The sequence below is a fragment of the Alternaria hordeiaustralica genome, assembly GCF_023758085.1.
Source record: "Alternaria hordeiaustralica strain BMP 2776 chromosome Unknown scaffold_1, whole genome shotgun sequence".
NCBI classification, from domain to species: Eukaryota; Fungi; Ascomycota; class Dothideomycetes; order Pleosporales; family Pleosporaceae; genus Alternaria; species Alternaria hordeiaustralica.
This window is the reverse complement of record NW_026056773.1, coordinates 3544805-3565009: the sequence shown is the minus strand read 5'-3', so window position 1 is coordinate 3565009 and position 20205 is coordinate 3544805. Positions and strand designations below refer to the sequence as shown.

Here is a 20205-nt window from a genome sequence, read left to right as displayed (position 1 = left end):
TCTCAATGCGACTTCCATTCGTGAAGATCCCGTAGCGTTCAGTCTTTACATGAACTTACGCGCCACCGAAATCTTTTCTCATGAATCAGCCATCACAAAAAGCGAGGAACAAGGACTATCGCAATTGATGATAGCAGAAAGCCAACGTCGCTCTACCGCCGCAGCTTTCCAAATATGCAGCGCGGTGGGGCTTAATCTACCATCGCCGCGCAAGGAAAGTAGCGATATCATCATGTTGCAAGCTATCTTCATCGCCTGGCCTTTGACTATGGCACTAAAAGCATTACATCGCGAACTCGTCAATGACGGGGGAAAAGAGACTACCAGTGGTGTGGTCGCTTCAACGCGCTTGCTTTTCGCGGCTCTAGATCACATTGAAGAGTCGGAAGGTTACTGGCACCAACACGTGACGCATGTTGGGGCTAAGCTGCAAGAATGGGAAGAAAAGAACGGGTTGGAGCCGGTAGCTCTGTGAGAACCTTTTGTCTTTTCTTCGATGCATATAACGGGAAATCGGCGATATTTGCACCACTACACCTCATGACTACGAGAAAGATTCTGACAATTCGCATTTCGTTCGACATAAGCCCGGCCTTTTCCGTATGATATTCTCCGGTAGGTGTTCTGCTTCTTCATTCGACCGTCATCGTTTCGACACATGAATGTCCCCAGGAGGTAGTCGGTCGCTCGGACTCCGTGTCCGTGTCCGTGTCCGCCCCGTACACCACCTCTCTTCTGTTATGTCTCGCCGCCACATATTCAGCTCATTTCAGCCCTCCTTATCCCTATTACTCCTTACGAAACTGTTCCAAGATTTATCGAAATTGTACTTACGTCTGCGAGAAACCCGTGCCATTGAGGACTGATTGAATCCTTTAAACATGGACTACACAATTACACAACCGAGCCCGAACGACTTGGGTCGCGAGAAGAATGCAGGACCTGTAGATTTGAGTGCTCAGAGCTCACCTGCCGACGGCGTCCCTACAACCGACGGGTCAAATCCTCGCAATATCCATGGTTGGAAGGTAAGCAAGCCACCTGCACTTACACTCATACACACCATCACGATCAAGATAAGTGCTAACGCGTTATCTTGCCATCCACCAGTGGGCGACCGCCTACTCCGCAATGTTGTCCACAACCCTCCTCTTCGCCCTCGACAATACCATCGTCGCCAACATCCAACCCGCCATCATCGCCGACTTCGGGCACCTCGAACTGCTCTCATGGATCGGAACCGGCTTCGCCCTCGGCACCATGTTCATCTTGCTCTGGGGAAAGATCTACGGTGTCTTCAATATCAAATCGGTGTACATCTTCAACATCTTCCTGTTTGAAGTCGGCAGTGCGCTTTGTGGTGCTGCTCCGAATATCGAGGCGCTTATCGTTGGGAGGGTTGTTGCGGGTGTTGGGGGCTCGGGTATGTATTCGGGTACTTTGACGTATGTGTCGGTTCTTTCGGACGAGAAGGAGAAGCCGGCGTATCTTGCTGGGAGTACTGTTGTTTGGGGGATTGGTAGCGTGTTGGGCCCAGTGGTGAGAATATCCCTACAACTCTTTCCTTGCTGGATGTATGCTGACTTTCGACTATTAGGTCGGCGGCGCCTTTGCGGCAAGTAGCGCCACTTGGAGATGGGTATGTCATTTCGTCTTCCCATCTTCGCATTCTCGCCATTGAGGCTGATCGTTTGCTAGGGGTTTTACGTCAATCTTCCCATTGGCGCGCTCTTCGCACCTGTATACTTCCTCCTATTCCCCAGTATCGACCCCTGTCCATCCAAGACGCTCACCGAGAAGCTGCGCCTTGTCGACTGGGTCAACGCCGTCATCTTCCTCGCTGGTTCCGCCTGCCTAACCGTCGTGCTCACCTTCGGCGGGGTCATCTACCCATTCAGTTCCGGAACTGTCATCGCGCTGTGGACCATCACAGGCGTTCTGCTTGTCGTCTTCATCATCACGCTGAAGTTTCATCCGTTCGTTACCAAAGAGAATCGACTATACCCATTGCATTTCTTCAAGCAACCGACATTGATCAACATGCAGCTTCAGGTGTTTCTATCCTCTGGTATTATCCTGGTAAGCTGCTTTCGAACAATGATGAAGTCAAGATATTAACCTATCCCTAAGGCCATGACTTACTACATACCCCTCTATTTCCAATTCGTCAAGGGCGATGGCGCACTCGAGGCCGGCGTTCGTCTCCTACCATTGATCATGTTCATGGTCTTCGCGTCAATGGTGAACGGCTTCTTGATGCCGAGGTATGGCTTGATACCTGTCTGGTATATCGGAGGGAGCACACTGGCGCTCGTTGGCACGGCTCTGATGTGTAAGATTTTCAATCCATACAACTTCCAAGTAGACCAGCTAACGGCTTTCGCAGACACCGTCGATGATACTACGGCCAATGCGAGCATCTATGGCTATAGCATTCTCGTAGGAGCTGGTACAGGGTGCTACATCGTCGCAGGTTTTGCCATTGTGCAGTCTTTGGTTCCTGTTCATGAGATAGCCAACGCCGTTGGTGCCATGACCATCAGTCAAGACCTCGGTATGGTTCTCTTCCTCGCCATCAGCGGCAGCCTCTTTCACAACGTAGCTGTCGACAAAGTCGGCAAGGCGCTCCCGGAGGTCTCCCCCACGGCGATCGGGAACCTCATAGCGGGATCAAGCAGCAAGGCCTTCCAAGCACTGTCCGATGAAGAGAAAGCTTTGGTCATTCCCGAGATAGCCAGTGCCATGACCAGCATCTGGGCTTTCTTTCTTGCAGCTGCTGCGCTAAGCGTGGTATGCTCGATTCCATTGCTGGTGAGGTCTCCCCAGGATTTGCCTTCCTTCCGCTGGATATTGTTTACTGACGTCCACGACAGAAAGCCAAACTCGGTGATGGGAAGAAAGGTGCCGCGGTCCCTGCAGCATGAGATGTGCCATGACTGCAAGTGTACATGCCAAGCGGGGGGAATCGTCTCGATTGGTGGTGGCTTCCACTTCAAGATATACTTTCCCTCCACTATCAGAACAAGAAGCCGTGATTTATCCGTTGCATAATCTATCTTGTTCCCATGATCAGTGAATCCCTGAAGTATATAGCACCCACTGCACATATGGGCAACAATTCCTGAGGCGGAGATTTCGCGATGCTGAATCTAGATGCATCCTCCCACGATCCGCCCTGGCCGACTGGTGAGAGGGGTGGATCCAACAGACGACCAATAGACAAAGAGCGGCCGTTTGTGTCCGTTCCTGCCTACCTTCTCACGGCTCGGGGTGTACCGGCGACTCTTCAGACACTTGTTCAGATTGGGACAGGCCTTAAAACCGATCGCAAAGTTTCAATGAGAAAAAGAACTAGGGATGTATAATCAGAAAATAATGTAGTCGATGAACGCCATCGTTGAAGAAGCTATTGATGGTTCCGACAAAGTGGAGCTCGAACTCCGCGCGGGAGCCCCACATTTCCCGGTCGGCAGAACCTTCCGCCGCCCAAAATTTCGAGCCGTGCCAGGTACTTTCCAGCGCAACTTCCAGTACTCACCCTGTCACAATCTACTCGCCTCCAAACACCCGTCAAGATGTTCGCCGTTCCCGGATGGAACGTTGCCGCGCAGGTGAAGACTCAGGTCGAAGTACCAAAGCCGAAAGATTCCACGAAACCTGGAAAGAAGGCGCAGAAGAGGAAAGAGAAGCGCGAGGAGCAGCAGGTCAATGCAGACAATTTGGCTGAGCAATGGGATAGCATAGCCAATGGAAAAGGTGCGGAGGTGGAGAAGACCGAGAAGATCAAGAAGCCAGAGGCAGCAAGTGTAGAGGCGACAGATGAGGCAGCGCAAGACAAGCGTGGAAAGAAGAGGAAGAGGGGAAAGGCTGGAGGTAACAAAGACAAGGAGGCAGACGCAGATGGCGCAAAAGAAGTGGACGCGAATACGGCGGCGGTAGCTGAGCCTGCAGAGGCTAAAGCAGATGCTGCGAAGTCTGCTGAAGACAAACCCGCAACAGCCGACAGCGAGGCCAAGCGCGAGAAGAAGAAGCGCAGGAAGGAATCCAAAGCCGACAAGCTTCTCGCCGCAAACGCAAACGGCACGAAACCCGCCTCCGCGACTCCAGTTCTGGAGAACCTCCTTCCCGAACCCAAGGGCCTCACACCTCTCCAGCGATCGATGCGCAGCAAGCTCGCCAGTGCGCGGTTCCGTCACTTGAACGAAGCGCTCTACACAAAACCCTCTGCGGACAGCGCGTCTCTCTTCAAGGAAGACCCATCGATGTTCGAGGACTACCATCGCGGTTTCGCACAACAAGTCGAAGTATGGCCATCGAACCCCGTAGACGGCTACGTCAACAGCATAGTAGTACGAGGCAAGCTACGGAACAAGGACATACGAAAAGACCGAAGAGGCCCACCAAAGAATGCAGTTCGCAGAGGCCCCGGTTTCGAGGAAGAAGAGACCACAGCCATCGCACCTCCCCGGGGAGACGCGAAGCCCCTCCCACGAGACTTCAAAGGCCACTGCACCGTCGCCGATCTAGGCTGCGGAACAGCCTCCCTATCCTACCGCCTCCAACCGCACCTCAAATCGCTCAACCTGACATTCCACTCCTTCGACCTCTCCAAACCCACCGGTCCCTCTGCCGATCTCGTAACAATCGCCGACATCTCCGCGCTGCCCATCTCCGAAAACAGCGTCGACGTAGCCATCTTCTGCCTTGCCCTCATGGGCACAAATTGGCTCGACTTCATCGACGAGGCATACCGTATCCTGCGTTGGAAGGGCGAACTCTGGGTCTCGGAAATTAAATCGCGCTTCGGGCGTGTGGACAAGAAGAAGGGTGGTGTACCTATCAACTCCATTGGTTCTCTCAAGAAGACTATGGATAAGAAACCTCCCAAGGCGAAGAAAGCCAAGGCTGATAAACCACCTGAGGAAGGCCCTGTCGACTCGGAAGACGAGGAGGAACTCGCGGTCAATGTAGATGGCCAGGAGGGTAAAGAGGGAACAGATGTTTCTGCGTTCATCGAGGTGTTGCGGAAGCGCGGATTCGTTCTTGATGCTTTACCTGAGAGGCCGGGCGATGCGATCGATCTGAGCAATAAGATGTTTGTCAAGATGCAGTTTGTCAAGGCAGCGCATCCGAGCAAGGGCAAGAACGCGAAGGAAGATCAGAAAGCGGGGGCTGTGGCGCAGAGGGGTGGTGGTATGAAGTTTGGACTCAAGGGAAAGAGGTTTGGTGCTGGTGATGGAGATGACGAGGGCGATGCTAAGGACGGCGCGGTCCTGAAGCCGTGCTTGTACAAGATTAGGTAGACATGGGAGTGCATTGTTACGATAACAAGCGCGTTGAGGGGCGTTGAAAGCCTTTCTTCATTTGATCTATCTTATCTTCGTAAAACTACGTTAATGCATATGAAGCTTCTTTGCTTCTAATCCTGTTCCCTGGTAATACATGCATGCTATCGATGCCATGTCGTGAGTACGTCAACTCATGTCCTCGTCATCGAGACTCATTTGAACTGTTCAGATCTTTCCAAAGGATTAAATCTTACTGAGTGAGACTACAGCGGGTGTAGACGAGCGCCATGTGATCCTGATCCTATGGTGCTGTGGTCGTCTCGTTGACTAACCACCGAGAAGGAAACTAGCAGCATGCTCAACATTGCCCCCGAACATCTCCAGTGCTTGTATGGCTTCCTGTTCTGAACAGCCAAACATGCCAGTGAGTTGCTGGATGTTTTCCTGAGGGAAGTTGCTTGTGGGTGCAGATGCTGCGGGCGCTTTGGACGCTGTGGGTTGGGCTTGTGGCTGCGCTGGTTGAGAAGATGATGACGATGCTCCGGCATTCGAAGGACCAGCTGCAGCGCTACCTTTCGGCCGAACAGCACCGGTCTTCGCACCAATCTCCTCTCCGTTGGGACCTTGGACAGTTGGCTCGTTCATTTCCGCCTCCTCGAAGCTCCTGGGGATTTCTGACTCGTGCAAGAAAGGTACCTCCTGGCCTTCAAAGCATAGGGCGTTCTTCTCGAGATCGATCTTGGCGCGGTAACGCTTGAGCATGTCCAGACCAAATAGCAGGTCGACATCCTTGCCTTCCATGACTGTGAAAGCGCAGGGCATGACCGCACCTCCAATCTTGATCTCGGCGTGATGTACACGGCCCAGAATACGGGCTGTGCCGACACCGCGTGCCATACCGGCATATCGGACGTCCATCAGGCGCATGATACCACATCGCTCGGCGCAGTCGGGGGACATGATGGTCGCCTGGGCGCCAGAGTCAACGAAGGCCTTGACAGGCACGCCATTGACCTCGGTGTTGACGTAAAGCATGTGTACGCGCGTGAACACTGTGACATGTTAGCTTCCGTGGACACAGCCCCTCACTTATATATTCCATCGATCTATCCGCCGGTCGAAGTTGACATACCTTCAGGGTTCTCGTCGTATGCCTTTTGCAGGTTCTCGACTACGCGGTCCTGGCGGATGATGTCTTCTATCTTTCGTTGCGCCTCCACGTTGAAAGGGTCTTCGTTGAGGAGGGCAATCTGGTTCTGGCGCTCGCGCTCCGACTCCTCGGCCTGTCGTTGCCTCATGGCATATGTATCTCTCCAGCGGGTGGGGTCGTTGACGGCGGCGGCGAGCTCCGGGTCGCCCTGGCGCAGCTTGTTCATCTGCTGGGGGTCGTTGAGGACAAGCTGTCGCACGCCTTCTGGATCAGGTTGCGCGGGCCTGCCCGGCTGCTGGAGGTTCCTGTTTGGTCGAGGTGCGGCGCGCATCACAACGGCCAGCATCTCGCCATCCCGTATTCCGGCGTCCTCTAGTGTCTGTGTGTCTACGGCTACCGGCTGGCCGTTCAGGTAGAGGCTCTGTGACGCGGCGGGCAGGCTGGTGTCGGCCTCGATGAAGCCTTTGAGGTCCTTGACGGTGCTGCCGGGGGGCAGTTCGAGCGTCAGCAGGTCCGTGTCGGCCTGGGTGCCGGGCGCGGTGATGGATATGGTGACGCGAGGCCTGGCGGCGTGTGTTAGCAGCGTGCTGGGGGTGGTGGCACAACCACGGCTCCGGAATCGACTCACATGGTGGTTCGGAGCGGGCTGGGGCGTATGCGGGCACGTCTGGATGAGGCCAAAGAACGTGACACGGTGGGAGGTGAGGTTGGGTTGGGCGGGTCGGGGCAACGGTGTCTCGGTGCGCAGGAGCTTATAGGAAGGAGGCACTGGGCCGTGATGGTCTGGTCGCAACCTGGGACTGGAACGGGCCGGAGGGTCCTCGCAGTGAGAGAGGGAGAGGGCACGTCAGTCGCCGCCTGCTGGGCTGGAAGGGAATGGAACGTAGTGGAGCCGCGAACCCAGCGTCGGATGAATCAGCGATCAGAGGGCACAGGCTGCATGTTGTGAGAGTTTCGCCTAGGCCACCAAGGCTGTCACTCGTAATATACCAGCAACGTCGGGCTGGGGCGTAGGCGTCGGCGCGCAGTCGAAGGAGTAGTACTACTGCATCCAAACCACGACGTTGGCGGTGTAGGCCCAAGCATGGCCAGCAAGCGGGGCAGCCCACGCGCGGGAGAGGCTAGACAGTGCAGACAGTCGCGTCGATATGAATGAATACCGTCTCTGCTTGGAGCCACGGCGTGTCTGCCATGCACTTGTCCTGGGCGGACTATGCGGCGAGCCTGGTCACCATCTCCGCGGGGGTGCTGTTCATCCGGGAGCATACCCAGACCTTACTCCAGCTACCTGGATAGCATAATGTCTGGGATGCTTCAACTCCTGCCCAACGCATGCACGAGAATCATCTGGCCGCTGCGCCCTACGGCTAGCCCCTGCAAAGGATTCCGTGAGCTGTAGCTCCATGCCACCAGGTGCTGCCATACCCCACCGACATCATCCTACTGCACGTCATGGTAAATCCCATCGCCACACCATCGCTAGTCAGGGCATGGCCGATAATCCACGAATCCCGCCATCACAAGACATTGCTTTTTGAGACGCAAGCAGGAGTCTAGAAGAGTGAATCCCATACCAGCCATAACACACGCATATCCCCGCCTGCTCCTTTGGGCCATCTGCCACCCAGCTAACCCGGAACGATCTGCAACGGCAGGCGCGAAGCGAACCGCTAGTAAAGGCGGGGCTGAGGCCGCAGAGAGTCTCGTGAGTCCTCCAGGAACCACGAACCCAGACTCACCACTGCACTCCGGCTTCCTATAGTTGCATCGACCGACCCTCCTGCCGTACCATCATCATAACACCGCTCCATCTGACCCGTCCAACTCACCGCCAAGATGCCACGAGACTTGCTAGCAGACAAAAAGACGCTCGATGGCATGCCCGAACTATCAAGAGAGCCTGAGACCGTCGCTAGCCCAGAGTCCGTGGAGCAGCAATCGAGTTTGGTGCCTCATCGCAGTTCCAACATCGCCCAGGAGGGGAGACTCAAGCAAATGGGCGTCCGGCCCTACGCTTCATTACTGAACATCGACGACTTGGATGATTGCGATTGGCTCGAGCATGCGGCCTTTGATCCGGTTGAAGCTGCATCGCGCGAGAAGGTGAGAACGATTGCTTTCATCGACGTTATCTCGAACACCATGGTCAATGCCTGTATTTTCTGCTCAGTGCCACCATTGGGCTCCGTCAGGCACGAGCCATGCGCTCTTCTCCATAACGATGTTACTCAAACCATCAAGTGCGCACACTGTCTTCTGCCCTGTTTCCTATCCATTGTTTCACGAAACACCAATATACCTCTTACGTCGTTCATCGGGTCCAATTGAGTTTGTTATGCGCTGGTCGTTCGCTCCTTCCCTTCCCTCACTCATGTGCTGCGCTCTTTCCTTCCGGTCTCTTCAGATTCCGCGCTAACTTACCATAGCTCGAGTACCGTCTGCGAACCTGTGGTGAGCTCTGCAGTGGGCTCTTCTCTTCCGCCTACCCCACTACGTCAGGACCATTAGGCGAGACCATCAAGTTGCACTCCTTCCCATCAATAGACTCCGCAGACACAGATCGGAAGCGGGTGATAATTGGTCACATCATCTCAACCAAAGCAAACTCACCACTCGTTACCGATGACGCTATGGACTACCCCAAGGACTGGAAAACCAACTACCAACTCACGCCAAATGTAGGCCACAACGAAGACGGTCAGACAGTCTGTCTGCACTCGTTATGTGTACATCCAAACTTTGCGCGCAAAGGTCTCGGCTCGATATTACTGCAGAGCTATGTACAGAGGATCAAGGATTCAGGTGTGGGTTCTAGGATAGCGCTCATCTGCAGAGACCGGTATATACCTTTTTATGAGAAGGCGGGATTCAAGAAGATTGGTCCCAGCAAGTGCCAGTATGGTGGAGGAAACTGGGTGGATATGGTGCTGGACTTTGAAGACAGTGGGGATGACGGATGGGAGTACTAAGAGGTATGCTCAGATAAAAGCGGGCCTTCCACAGGCTGGCATACAATCACGTCCGTAGATGTTTGAGCGATTCAAGAGCGTGTAGAATGGAACAAAAAGCATGTGCAAGATTTAGATGTTCACGCGCACTGTATTCGCTACACATCTGTCGTTGACTAATCGCCCATTCAGCCTCGCTTATTGAACCAGCCTGCTTAGCTCCTGCCCTCAGGCTTCGTTCAGCCGTAGGCAGCTGCGCCTCAGCCTCGTCTCACTCATCAAACCCGACAGCGTTTCCCTCGCTTCTTTATTCCTTTCCTCCTTCCTCCCTCTTTCTGACTGCATTGATGCGCACCGTGTTGTACTTATTGGCGACGGACCCCACACGTCATTCCCCATCATGTCCACCCTGTACGAAGACACTCCGCTCCACATCGATGCCAGTACGAACATTCGACTGCTTGAGATTATCCAAGCAGATGACGAAACGGCCCCAATAGCCTGCACTCTTCGCGTAATCGCTCTCCAGGAATCGCCCAAATACACCGCGCTTTCGTACGTCTGGGGCCCACCAACACCCGCAAAAGATATTATAGTCAACGGGAAGCCTTTGACCGTACGCGAAAACCTTTGGAACTTCCTTCATCAAGCCAGGAAAGATCGGGCGACGTGCGCCCTGTGGATAGATGCTATCTGCATTGATCAAGATAGCAATCCAGAACGGACTCATCAAGTCGCTATGATGGGAAAGATCTACTCCGAAACTGAGCTCGTTCTGGTCTGGCTTGGAACCGCTACAAGATACTCGGCGCAATGGGAACGTGCCATGAAGACAATACCGATTTTTCACAATGACGACGACCTTCTTGGCAATTTCAAACGAAACTTCAAACGTTGGTACAAAGTATACGGTCCTTCGGTTGTAGAACTTTATAAAGCACCTTATTGGAGTCGGATCTGGATCATACAAGAGTACAGTCTAGCGCCACGGAAGATTTTGCAGTGCGGATCTCATAAAACCACCGGCGAAGCAGTGATGGTCTTGTGGAGGATGTGGATAAACTATTTACGGTTGTGCCATGGGATAAAGAAGAGACCAAGCTTAACAAACTGCAGCGCATGCATGGTAGTAGGCCAGCAGATCAAGCTTTGGGCAGACCATAGTCTCGAGATGTTGGTCATTTTGGTTGGCCTTGGCCTACCACGTGAGTGCGCGGATCGTCGGGACCGGGTGTACTCATTATTAACTTTGTGTGGACCACTGGAGCACCCCATAATTCCTGACTATTCTAAATCTTTACCAGATTTATACTCTGAGCTTGTCCACAGAGCAGCCAATAACCAGAGGTGCGAAGAAAGGCTCAGGCCTGTTATAGTGCTCGGATTACGAGAGGCGTTGATGTTGGAAGAGACTGATCTGAAACATTTAAGTCAAGAAACCAAGGTCATCATAGAAGACTATAAAAGAAACCAGGGGTATTGAAGTGCTACTACTCGCCGGAGATGGTTCCCTAGCGAACGAGGCTACTGGAGGGTATGCAGCGATTACAGCATGTGCAAATGACAGATGCGGACCGATATATGCATGCCGAACAGCTACAGGGTCTCTACAACACGACAAGCCAAAGATCGCTTACGCGTATTCACTCCTATCTACCCACGCCGGCTGCAACGCCTCCCCATCAATCTCGCCAAACGCAAACCCACTCTCATACCTCGCGTACTCAATTAACTTGAGCGTATCCAACTTGGCACCAGCTTCAGTCTGCGCCCACATCGCGACACTTAATGTTGGGTGTATAGGTATATTCATGTAAAGTGTGTATTTGCTAAGGAGCTATCTAGGTAGAAGGAGACCCTAAGTACACCTTCCTTCTATAATTACGTAACAGCTCTATTCTAGCGAACTAAAAGCCCTTGTGCTATTCTATAAGATAGAGTAAAGCTCTAAATCTAGCTATCTAGTATATATACTAAAGATAGGCTTTCTTGTAAGACTATTCTATTAAAAGTATACATTTATAAAAATAAAGAAAAAGAGAGAAGATACATTCTTATACTAGCTCTAAAGTAGTAAGAGAGCAAAAGCTTTAAGAAAGAAAACTTAGAAGTTAAATTTGCAAAAATAATAGAGACCTAGCATGTAGAGTAACTATCTAGTTAAGAGCGTGCGCATAGTTAAAAGTTATAGGTAATAAGCTTTCTCTAGCTATATAATAGGCTTATAGCTAGGCTTATAGTACTTTTAGAGCTATTACTACTAAAAAAGGTAGATTATAAGTAAGGTAGATAGATAAAATATTATAAGAATAAAGTTACTTAGTTAATAATTATTATAAAGTAAAGGTATTTATAGAAATAAAGAAAAAAACTTTTAAAGATATTATATTATCTAAGGCTAATATAACTATAGAGTAGTAATAAGAGCTAGTGTAAACTAGTTACTAGACTTTTATACATTATAAAGGTCTACTATAACTAGTAAGGTATATAGAGAAAAGATAGTTAAGCTTCTATAGCTAGCGTTTAACTATAAGCTTACTAAGCTTTCTCTTGCGTAAGAAAGTAGTTAAGAAATCTAACTATATAGGTTGCAGGCCTACTAGAAGTAGCGTTGCTATTAGAAGTAACGTTATTTCTAGTAAGGTTACTACTACTAGTCTACTTACCTTCTTCTGTTGCTAGAGTAGTATCTTATTTACTAGTAAGCAGAGCTTCTTTCTTAATAAGATTAGACTTATCTTTTATAGAGTTAGAGAGTTGTAAGACTAATATACTATTACGTAGAATTACTAGTTAAGAAACTCTAGTAGGCTTTTTAACTACCTTAGTAGAGCTATAGAAAAGCGTATTACCTATTACCTAGTTCTATAGAAGTATCTTTTACTAGACCTTATACTTATAATACTTAGTAGTTTTATAAATAAAATTATAGTCTAGATTAAGCTTATTATTACTAATATTATTATAGTTCTTCTTAACTAAAGCGTTGCTAGTAGTAATAGATAGTAAGCGCTTTTAACGCTTGTAGAATGTTAATTTAGTTAAGATAGAGAGCTTTAATATAGTCTAAGACCTAGAATAGATAAGAAACTAATCTTTATCTTTAATCTTTATTCTAAGTTTAGCTATAATATCTTTATAGAGGTCTACTGCACTTTATAATAGCTTATTATTTAGAATTCTAGCGTTCTTATTCTAGTCTATAATCTTACGCTTATACTACTAGATAGTCTTATCTATCTTAACTAGTGTAGTAGACAAGTTATTCTTGTAATACTTAATCTTAGCTTTAACTTCTTTCTTAGTGCAATATATCTTACTAATAAACTAAGATTTAGTAATATACTATAGGCCTATATAAACTATTTAGTATTTTATAAGAAGCTTATATTTTATACTCTTTACTTTATACTTTTTCTCTTAGAGGTAGAGAGCGCTAAAAGTATTAGGCTTAAAGTAGTAGTTAGATTAGAAGTATACTTATTTCTCTCTAGGCCTAAGAGACAGAGCCTACAGTGTACTATTTCTAAGATTACGTAATTACGTAATTACGTAATAACGCGTTACTGCGTTAGACTCTAAATTTAAACTTAAAAAATCTCTAACGTAAGCCTAGATTTGTAACTTATAATACTTATAACTACACTACTAACACAATAATTACTACGCGCGTAATTACAACACGCTAACTACTTTATATTTATAATATAATACTAATAGCTATCTAGATTATTAACTAGTAGTATTAAAGCGCGCCTTACGTAACTACTAACGCTAAAAAGTAACCTAGCAAGCCTAACGCTAGCACAAAGCCTCTAAACTAACTTAAGATACCTACATAATATCTATATAATTACCTATATAATTACTAGCGACCTATATTCTATGTATAATTATACCTAAGCCTAGCTATATTAGCAGCTACATTTACTATTATCTACCTACCTGCCTGCCTATTATTTGTCTATACTAATAAGTCTCTAGCTCTTTTATAGTAGGTATCTAAACTTTATAATAACGCTTAAGTTATTCTTAAGGTTATTTCTCTACTATCTTGCTAGCTAGGCTACAGTAGTAACCTATCTTGCCTTTAAGTCTATATCTAATACCTTACTTATATATAGTAGTACTACCTACTTCTAGCTAAGAGTCTTAGCGTCTCTTACTTTCTTTAAGAAGTTTCTCTTATAGAAGCTTAGTATATAGCCTTACTATTATAAGTTAGTAAGTAGCGTTTTAAGCTTTCTAAACTAATTAGTTATAATTACGTAAACTTTAGATAGGTAGTTACTATAGTACGTCTAGCTATAAACACCTACTATAGTTAAGACTATAAGCTTGCTATTAATTAAGTTAATTATAGCTATTATAGTAGAATCTTTAGAATTAAAGCCTTGCGCTAGGCCTATATCTCTTACTATATCTAATACTACTTAGGTATTTTATAGATTAACTAGCATAGAAAGAAAGCTATTCTAGAAGATCTTCTAATTCTTTACAGAGGCCTATAGCTATACCTACCTCTACTTAAGAGCTAGACACTATATACCTATATTATTAGACGTAATAATAGAGGTAAGAGTAACTAATATATTAATAAACTATTGTAATATTATTATTATTTTTATTATTATAGTTGTAGTTATAGTTATTAAGCTTTTAAGAAGAGTTTTAAGAAGTAGATAAAGATATAGAATAAAGAAGAGAATAAGTTTATAGAAAGTAAATATAGACTTTTTGTATAAATACTACGCATAGTAGTCTAGAGATAAACTATAGTATTAACCTCTGCAAAGATATTCGCCTTTGTACTAACTATAGTTATCTACCTACTCTTGTAGCTAATAGAGAGGCTTCTATTTAATATTATACTACCTTCTAACTTCTAGCTCTTCTACTAATAAGAGCTGCCTATTATTACTATTAGCATCTACCTAGCCTTAAAAGCTTATCTAGACGTATATTTCTAGACTTTTAATAACTCTATAGCCTTACAGCTTGCCTTTAGCACTTCTAAGTTTACCTCTAAGTATACTAGATAGTTCTCTATTGCTATTGCCTCTACAAGCACGTTATTAACGCACTAGATCTATAGCAAACGTTACTAAGAGAGTTTTATTAATACCTACTACTATATTACAGCGAATACAAGGTGTTTAGAAAATATACCTATATTAAGATTACTATATAGAGTTACTAGACCGCGTTTTGTTGCTCTGCTCTGCATTAACATTCTACTGTAATAGAAGTATACTTATACTTCTTTAGAGTATAAATAGTCTATAGGTTTTCTATTCTAGACTTAAGTAGGCTTAGAGTTACTCTTCTTCTAGTCTTTAGATTTCTTTTTCTTTAACTAGTAAGAGAACTAGTAGCTAGTGCATATCTAGCGCTCGCTAGAATTATAGTAGTTTATACCTACTATAATTCTACTAATATACACTAAGAGATAGTACTAGACTTAGTCTTCTATTAGAACTTTAGAAAGGTTTTTAGAGAAGATAATCTAAGAAGAAGTCTAATAGTTTAATAGATCTATAAGCGTATATAACTTTCTCTTTAGCTTTATATCTAGGTTCTTTTTAAGTATATAGAAGACCTTCTTTAAGTTAGGTAGAAAAGTCTTTATAATACTCTCTTACTTCTTAATATTACTAATAATTAGCTTCTATAACTTCTATTTCTTCTTAAGATTATAAAAAGTAGTTATATAAATTAATAATTCTTAAATATTCTAGTAACGCTAGATCTACTTAGAGGTTATTTTATTCTTAGAATTAGAAAGCTTCTCTCTAGGCTAAAAAACTTAGTAACTTTACTTCTTAAGGTGTAACTTAACTTATAAGTTATACTTCTATGTAGTGTTGTTTCTAGCGCTCTTAAGGTAAAATAAGTCTATATTATAAGTAATATATGCGCTAATAATTTAATTAAGAAAATCTAAGTTAGTAAACGTATTCTAAGACTTAATAAGAGTATAAGAGGCGCTTATAAATACTTTATTAAGTTCTTAAAGTAATTGTGTAATACGCGTATTAAAAGTCTATCTCTTAATAAGATCTAGATTGTATTTATAAACTTTATATAGAACTTTAGCTATCTTAGTAATAACGCCTAGCTACTACTAGATATTAAAAATGTAGGCCTTAATAGCTTAACCTATCTTAGTGTAATATTCTTACGTAGAATTATTAACTAGAGTAATAATATTCTAAAGAGCGTACTTAGTAAAAGCTTAAAGAGTAGATACGTAGCTTTAAACTAAAGTAAGTTTCTTTATAAGCTTTGTATCTACTAGATTATTATTCTTAGTAAAGTGTTCTTTTTTCTCTTTACTATATAAGGTTTCTAGAGTACTACTAATAGAATAGAGTTCTTAAGTAGTAATCTACTTCTTAAGCTTCTGCTTCTTCTTATTAGAGTACTTTACCTACTTCTACTCTTTCTTACTAATAGTAGTTTAGGCGTTACTTAATTCTAGCTATATATTATTATAAGAAGTTAGCTAAGACTTAACTATAGAGAGCGCGCTAGTATTAGAGTTAATATAAGGTTTAGGCTTAATATAAATTAGAGAGGTAGATTAGAACTTTATGTTATTAGTAAGGCCTATAGCGTTACTCTCTAGACCTATTATTACTTAAGTCTAGTAAGTAACTAGTTTTTAAGCGCAATTAATACTTAAGTAGAAGTAAAGAGTTATATATAAAGTAAAACATAGTAGCTATAGTAATAGTTATAGGCTTTAAAGCTTTGTAAGGTAACTTAGTTAATAGCTATAGTAAAGAGAAAAAGCTATAATATAGAAGAGAGAAAGGTAGGTAGAAGAAAGATATTATTAAGTAGTAGGCTAGCTATATTAGAGGTAAGAGACGCTCTAGAAAGAGTAAGAAAGGTAAGCTTCTCTTACTACCTTAGTAGTTTTTAATAGCTAAGATATAGAGTTAGAGGTATAATAATTATCTAGAGATATAGTGTATATAAAAAGAAAGTAGTAAGAAGCTACTCTTAGAAGGCTATTATAAGTAAGATTAATATATAATAATAGGTTAAAGGCTAGTTTACTATATCTATAGTAAAAGGTAAGAAGCTATAAGTCTAGTAATGTGTGTAAGGTATATAGTAGATGTATTATAGTAGTAAGTTATAAGAGTAGTTTACTAGAGTAAAGTGTCTAAGTAGATTAATAAAACTATTACTAAGAAGTAACTACTAGATAACTATAAGAATATTAAAAGAATAAATGCTAAAAAGAGAGAAACGCCTATAATATACCTATACAAAAATACAAAACGCTAAAATAGAATAAAGAAAGTATTTAGGTTATAGTAAGTAGATTTACTAACTATAGAGTTACTTAATAGCTTTTAGAATAGCTACTTACTAGATTCTAATTATAAATATCTTTAAGAGTGTCTAGAGCTATAGATTAATTAAGATTATTACTAGAGAGAGAAGAAGCTATTTAGGTGTCTAAGTCTAGAGCATCTTAAAGATTACTAGAGTTATAGATTATTTTAATACCTTTTATATTAAGGTAGTCTATAAGGCGTAGATAAGGCTATTACTAAGAAGGTAATAGTATTGTAGCTTTATTAGAATTCTACGTATTTTAGTTATTAAGGTTATTATTAACCTATACTCTACTATTATTTAGGTAAGGTAATATCTAGAGAGACTCTAGTAGAGTACTTATAATTTAACGCTTACGCGTAGTTTTACGTGCTTACTAACTTTATATATAGTTTTATTTATAGACTTTCTACTTAGTAAAGAGAAACTTAGTATTATAGTCTTTTCTTAATTTACTAGTATTATAAAGCTAAGTTATTATTAACTAGCTATTATGCGTAGCTAAGTAGTCTTTCTATTATATAAAATACTTATATTAGCTAGTAATATTATTAATATAGTATTTAAGAATGCGCTTAATAGGTTTAAGCTCTTATTCTTAAGATATACTAACTTCTTAGAGCTATAGAAAAGAGCGTTTCTATAGATCTTAATTCTATATATAGTATAGTTTAAGCTATACTGCGTTTACAACGTTATAGATCTTAGAACTAGAAAGGCGCTTAATATAGAAAGCGTTTTTTCTAATCTTCTTAAGTACTTAGAGTAGTTTGTATTATTAGAGTTCTATCTTTCTAGAAAGGTTACTCTTTATCTAATAGCTATAATAAAAAATAAGTACTGCGTAGTTACTAGGTTTAAGGTCTATAGGCTAGTATAACCTATTATAGTAATTTTTTTATGCAACCTTTATAAAGTTAAGAGCTTTCTCTACTTATTTCTAGTATTATAACTAAAGTAACTTAAAGTCTTAATATATAAGAGTTACCTTAGCGTTATAAATATTAATCTTTTATAAGAGATTAAAACCTATAAAGTACTTATAAGGCGTGTAGCTAGTAGAGAAGTTCTTACTTATATTTATTATAAATTAAATATATATAATTGCTTAGGTCTAGTCTTTCTTAGAGTTTTTAGTAATAAAGAAGTAAATTACTATTATAATAGTCTAATTTATTTACTTAGACTAACTATTAGCCTTAGAATAGTAAGCTATAGTAGTAGTAAGTTTAGTCTCTATAATTTTATGCTAGTAGCTTATAAATCTCTTAATAAACTTAGAATCTCTATTACTAATAATAGTGCCTTATACGCTCTAATTACTTAAATAATTAGCCTAAGTAACTACTACTAACTATTAAGCGCTTATCTACGTATCTTTACTAGGTATAATATTAATTATTTTAGAAGTATAATAGGTCTTACTTAAGAAAGCGTTATATCTCTTACTAGTTTCTAGTAGATAGATTACAATGTCTATGTAGACTACTTTAAATAGATAAGCGCTTTAGTTAATAGGTTTAAGTAAGCTATATAGTTAGTAATATACTATTTAAGTAACTTTATAAAATAAATAGTATTAGAGGTATAGTTTAAGATTCTTAGTAAGCTTTCTTATAAAAAAGAAAGTTCTTAGCCTAGTATATATTTAATTAAAACCTTAATAATAGAAAGCGTTATATACTTAATAGAAGATCTCTATAGTAAGAGCTTTAGAAATATATAGTTACTCTATTCTATCTACTTAATTCTAGTAGTAGATTAAGCTATTCTTATATAGAAATTATAAACTACGCATAAAGCGTAATAGGTTCTTATAGTCTTATTATACGCTAGTTACTACGTAAAGAATACGTTTCTATAATACGTCTACTAAGTAAGCTACTTTTAAATAGTTCTTAAAGTTATTACTTATTTTAATAATTAGTGTATAGAAGACGTATATAATATCTTTAAGAGTATTAGTTTAATAGTTAGTTTCTAGCACTAATCTAGAAGCAAGCCTTAATAACGTGTTAGGTATAAGATATAGTCTACTAAAGCAGTATCTAATATTAAGCTTATACTACTATAAGTATAGTAAGGCTTTAGTAAGTTAGAGGTTTAGGCTCTTAAGACTTTCTATTATAGTAAGACAGCGCTAATAGATAATTACTATTACTATAGTATAGTCTATAAACACGTACACTTTTAGCGCTATTTAGATTATATAGCTAAGCTTTTAAATAGTCTAATAAAGGCTAGCTATTTTAAGCTTAGTTAGGTAATAACATTACTTAGAGCTAGAAAGACATTTTAAAAAAAAAAGTACAGGCTGCACTAAAGCTCTTATAAAATTTACTAAACGTTTTAGCTATTTAGTTAGTAAAGACTTATTATTATTATATTCTTAAGGCACTTTAAAGTTAATTATAATAGGTTCTAGATTACTAACTATATAGTAGGCTATTAACGTAAAGCTATACTCTTTAGAAGAGTTAACGTTAATATATAATATTCTTAAGTAATTCTAATAAATAAGCTTAATAATAGAGTACTATAGTAATTAGATAAGGTTAAAAGTAAGCCTAATAGAACTATCTACTAGAATAGTAGCTGTAGTAGTAGTAATTACTCTCTCTTTACTCTTTTTCTTTAGAGTAAAGTAAAGTAGTTTAGTCTTAAGAGCTATAAGAGGTTTTATAATTTAAGTAAGGTAAGATATCTAGTTATTAAGAAAACTAATAGCGTTTATATACTTCTTTATATTCTTTATATACTAGAGAAAAGCTAAGTTATAAAGTGCGTATATACATTTATCTATTAAAGTAACGCTAAAAGTGTTAACGTATTACCTAAGTAGTTTTATAGTTAGGTAGCTAATAAAACACTTCTTTAGTGTAAGAGTAATATAGTATTTGTTTATCTAGTAAAAAAAGGTATTAGTATAGTTAAGATACTTCTAAAAGGTTTTAGAATAGATAATAAAATTATCTATATAAGGCTTTATAAAGTTAGTTATATTATAGAGTATATTATTACTAATACGTTATACGTAGGTAATAGAATTATAGAAATCTATTACGTACACGTTAAGCACTTTAGCACTATAGTAGGTATTTATAGTAAACTTATAATAATTCTTTTTGTAAACCTTAAATTAGTAGAAATAGCTAAGGCTATCTACTATAGTAATATATTAAGCGCTGTAAACCTAGCTTAGTATATTCTTCTAAGTAGTAAGTAGGTAATAGTTCTTTATAATCTAGTAGTTAATCTTATATATATTAAGAATAGGTCTCTCTTTCTTTCTAATCTACTTAATACTATTCTTAAACTCTAAAATTTATTACTTAATAATAAAAACAGAAATTAGAAAGATATCTATCTAGACAGCTTATTATATCTTAGCGTAGCTAGTAAGCTTATTAAAAGTCTTATTAATAATTTTCTAGTCTTCTAGTTCTACAGAATAGATCTTTAA

At 41.6% G+C, this 20205-nt stretch overlaps 4 protein-coding genes across 4 annotated transcripts; 3 read left to right on the top strand and 1 right to left on the bottom strand.

Annotated features, from left to right (window-relative positions):
• Nucleotides 1–1131: 1131 nt before the first annotated feature.
• DEP3 (Efflux pump dep3) lies at nt 1132–2924 on the top strand (the record flags this gene model as incomplete). The annotated part of the gene is made up of 6 exons (XM_049383780.1): nt 1132–1539; nt 1598–1639; nt 1699–2079; nt 2131–2332; nt 2387–2790; nt 2874–2924. 6 exons carry the CDS (start codon nt 1132–1134, stop codon nt 2922–2924), a joined length of 1488 nt encoding a protein of 495 aa, XP_049249298.1.
• A 651-nt stretch (nt 2925–3575) lies between these two features.
• Nucleotides 3576–5303, top strand: J4E84_001145 (uncharacterized protein; the record flags this gene model as incomplete). Its single annotated transcript, XM_049383779.1, has 1 exon — nt 3576–5303. One exon carries the CDS (start codon nt 3576–3578, stop codon nt 5301–5303), a length of 1728 nt encoding a protein of 575 aa, XP_049249297.1.
• A 312-nt stretch (nt 5304–5615) lies between these two features.
• On the bottom strand, nt 5616–7524 carry DDI1 (DNA damage-inducible protein 1; the record flags this gene model as incomplete). Its single annotated transcript, XM_049383778.1, has 3 exons — nt 5616–6340; nt 6421–7001; nt 7499–7524. The coding sequence occupies 3 exons, from the start codon at nt 7522–7524 to the stop codon at nt 5616–5618; spliced, it is 1332 nt and encodes a 443-aa protein (XP_049249296.1).
• A 750-nt stretch (nt 7525–8274) lies between these two features.
• Nucleotides 8275–9407, top strand: J4E84_001143 (uncharacterized protein; the record flags this gene model as incomplete). Its single annotated transcript, XM_049383777.1, has 2 exons — nt 8275–8541; nt 8865–9407. 2 exons carry the CDS (start codon nt 8275–8277, stop codon nt 9405–9407), a joined length of 810 nt encoding a protein of 269 aa, XP_049249295.1.
• Nucleotides 9408–20205: the final 10798 nt, after the last annotated feature.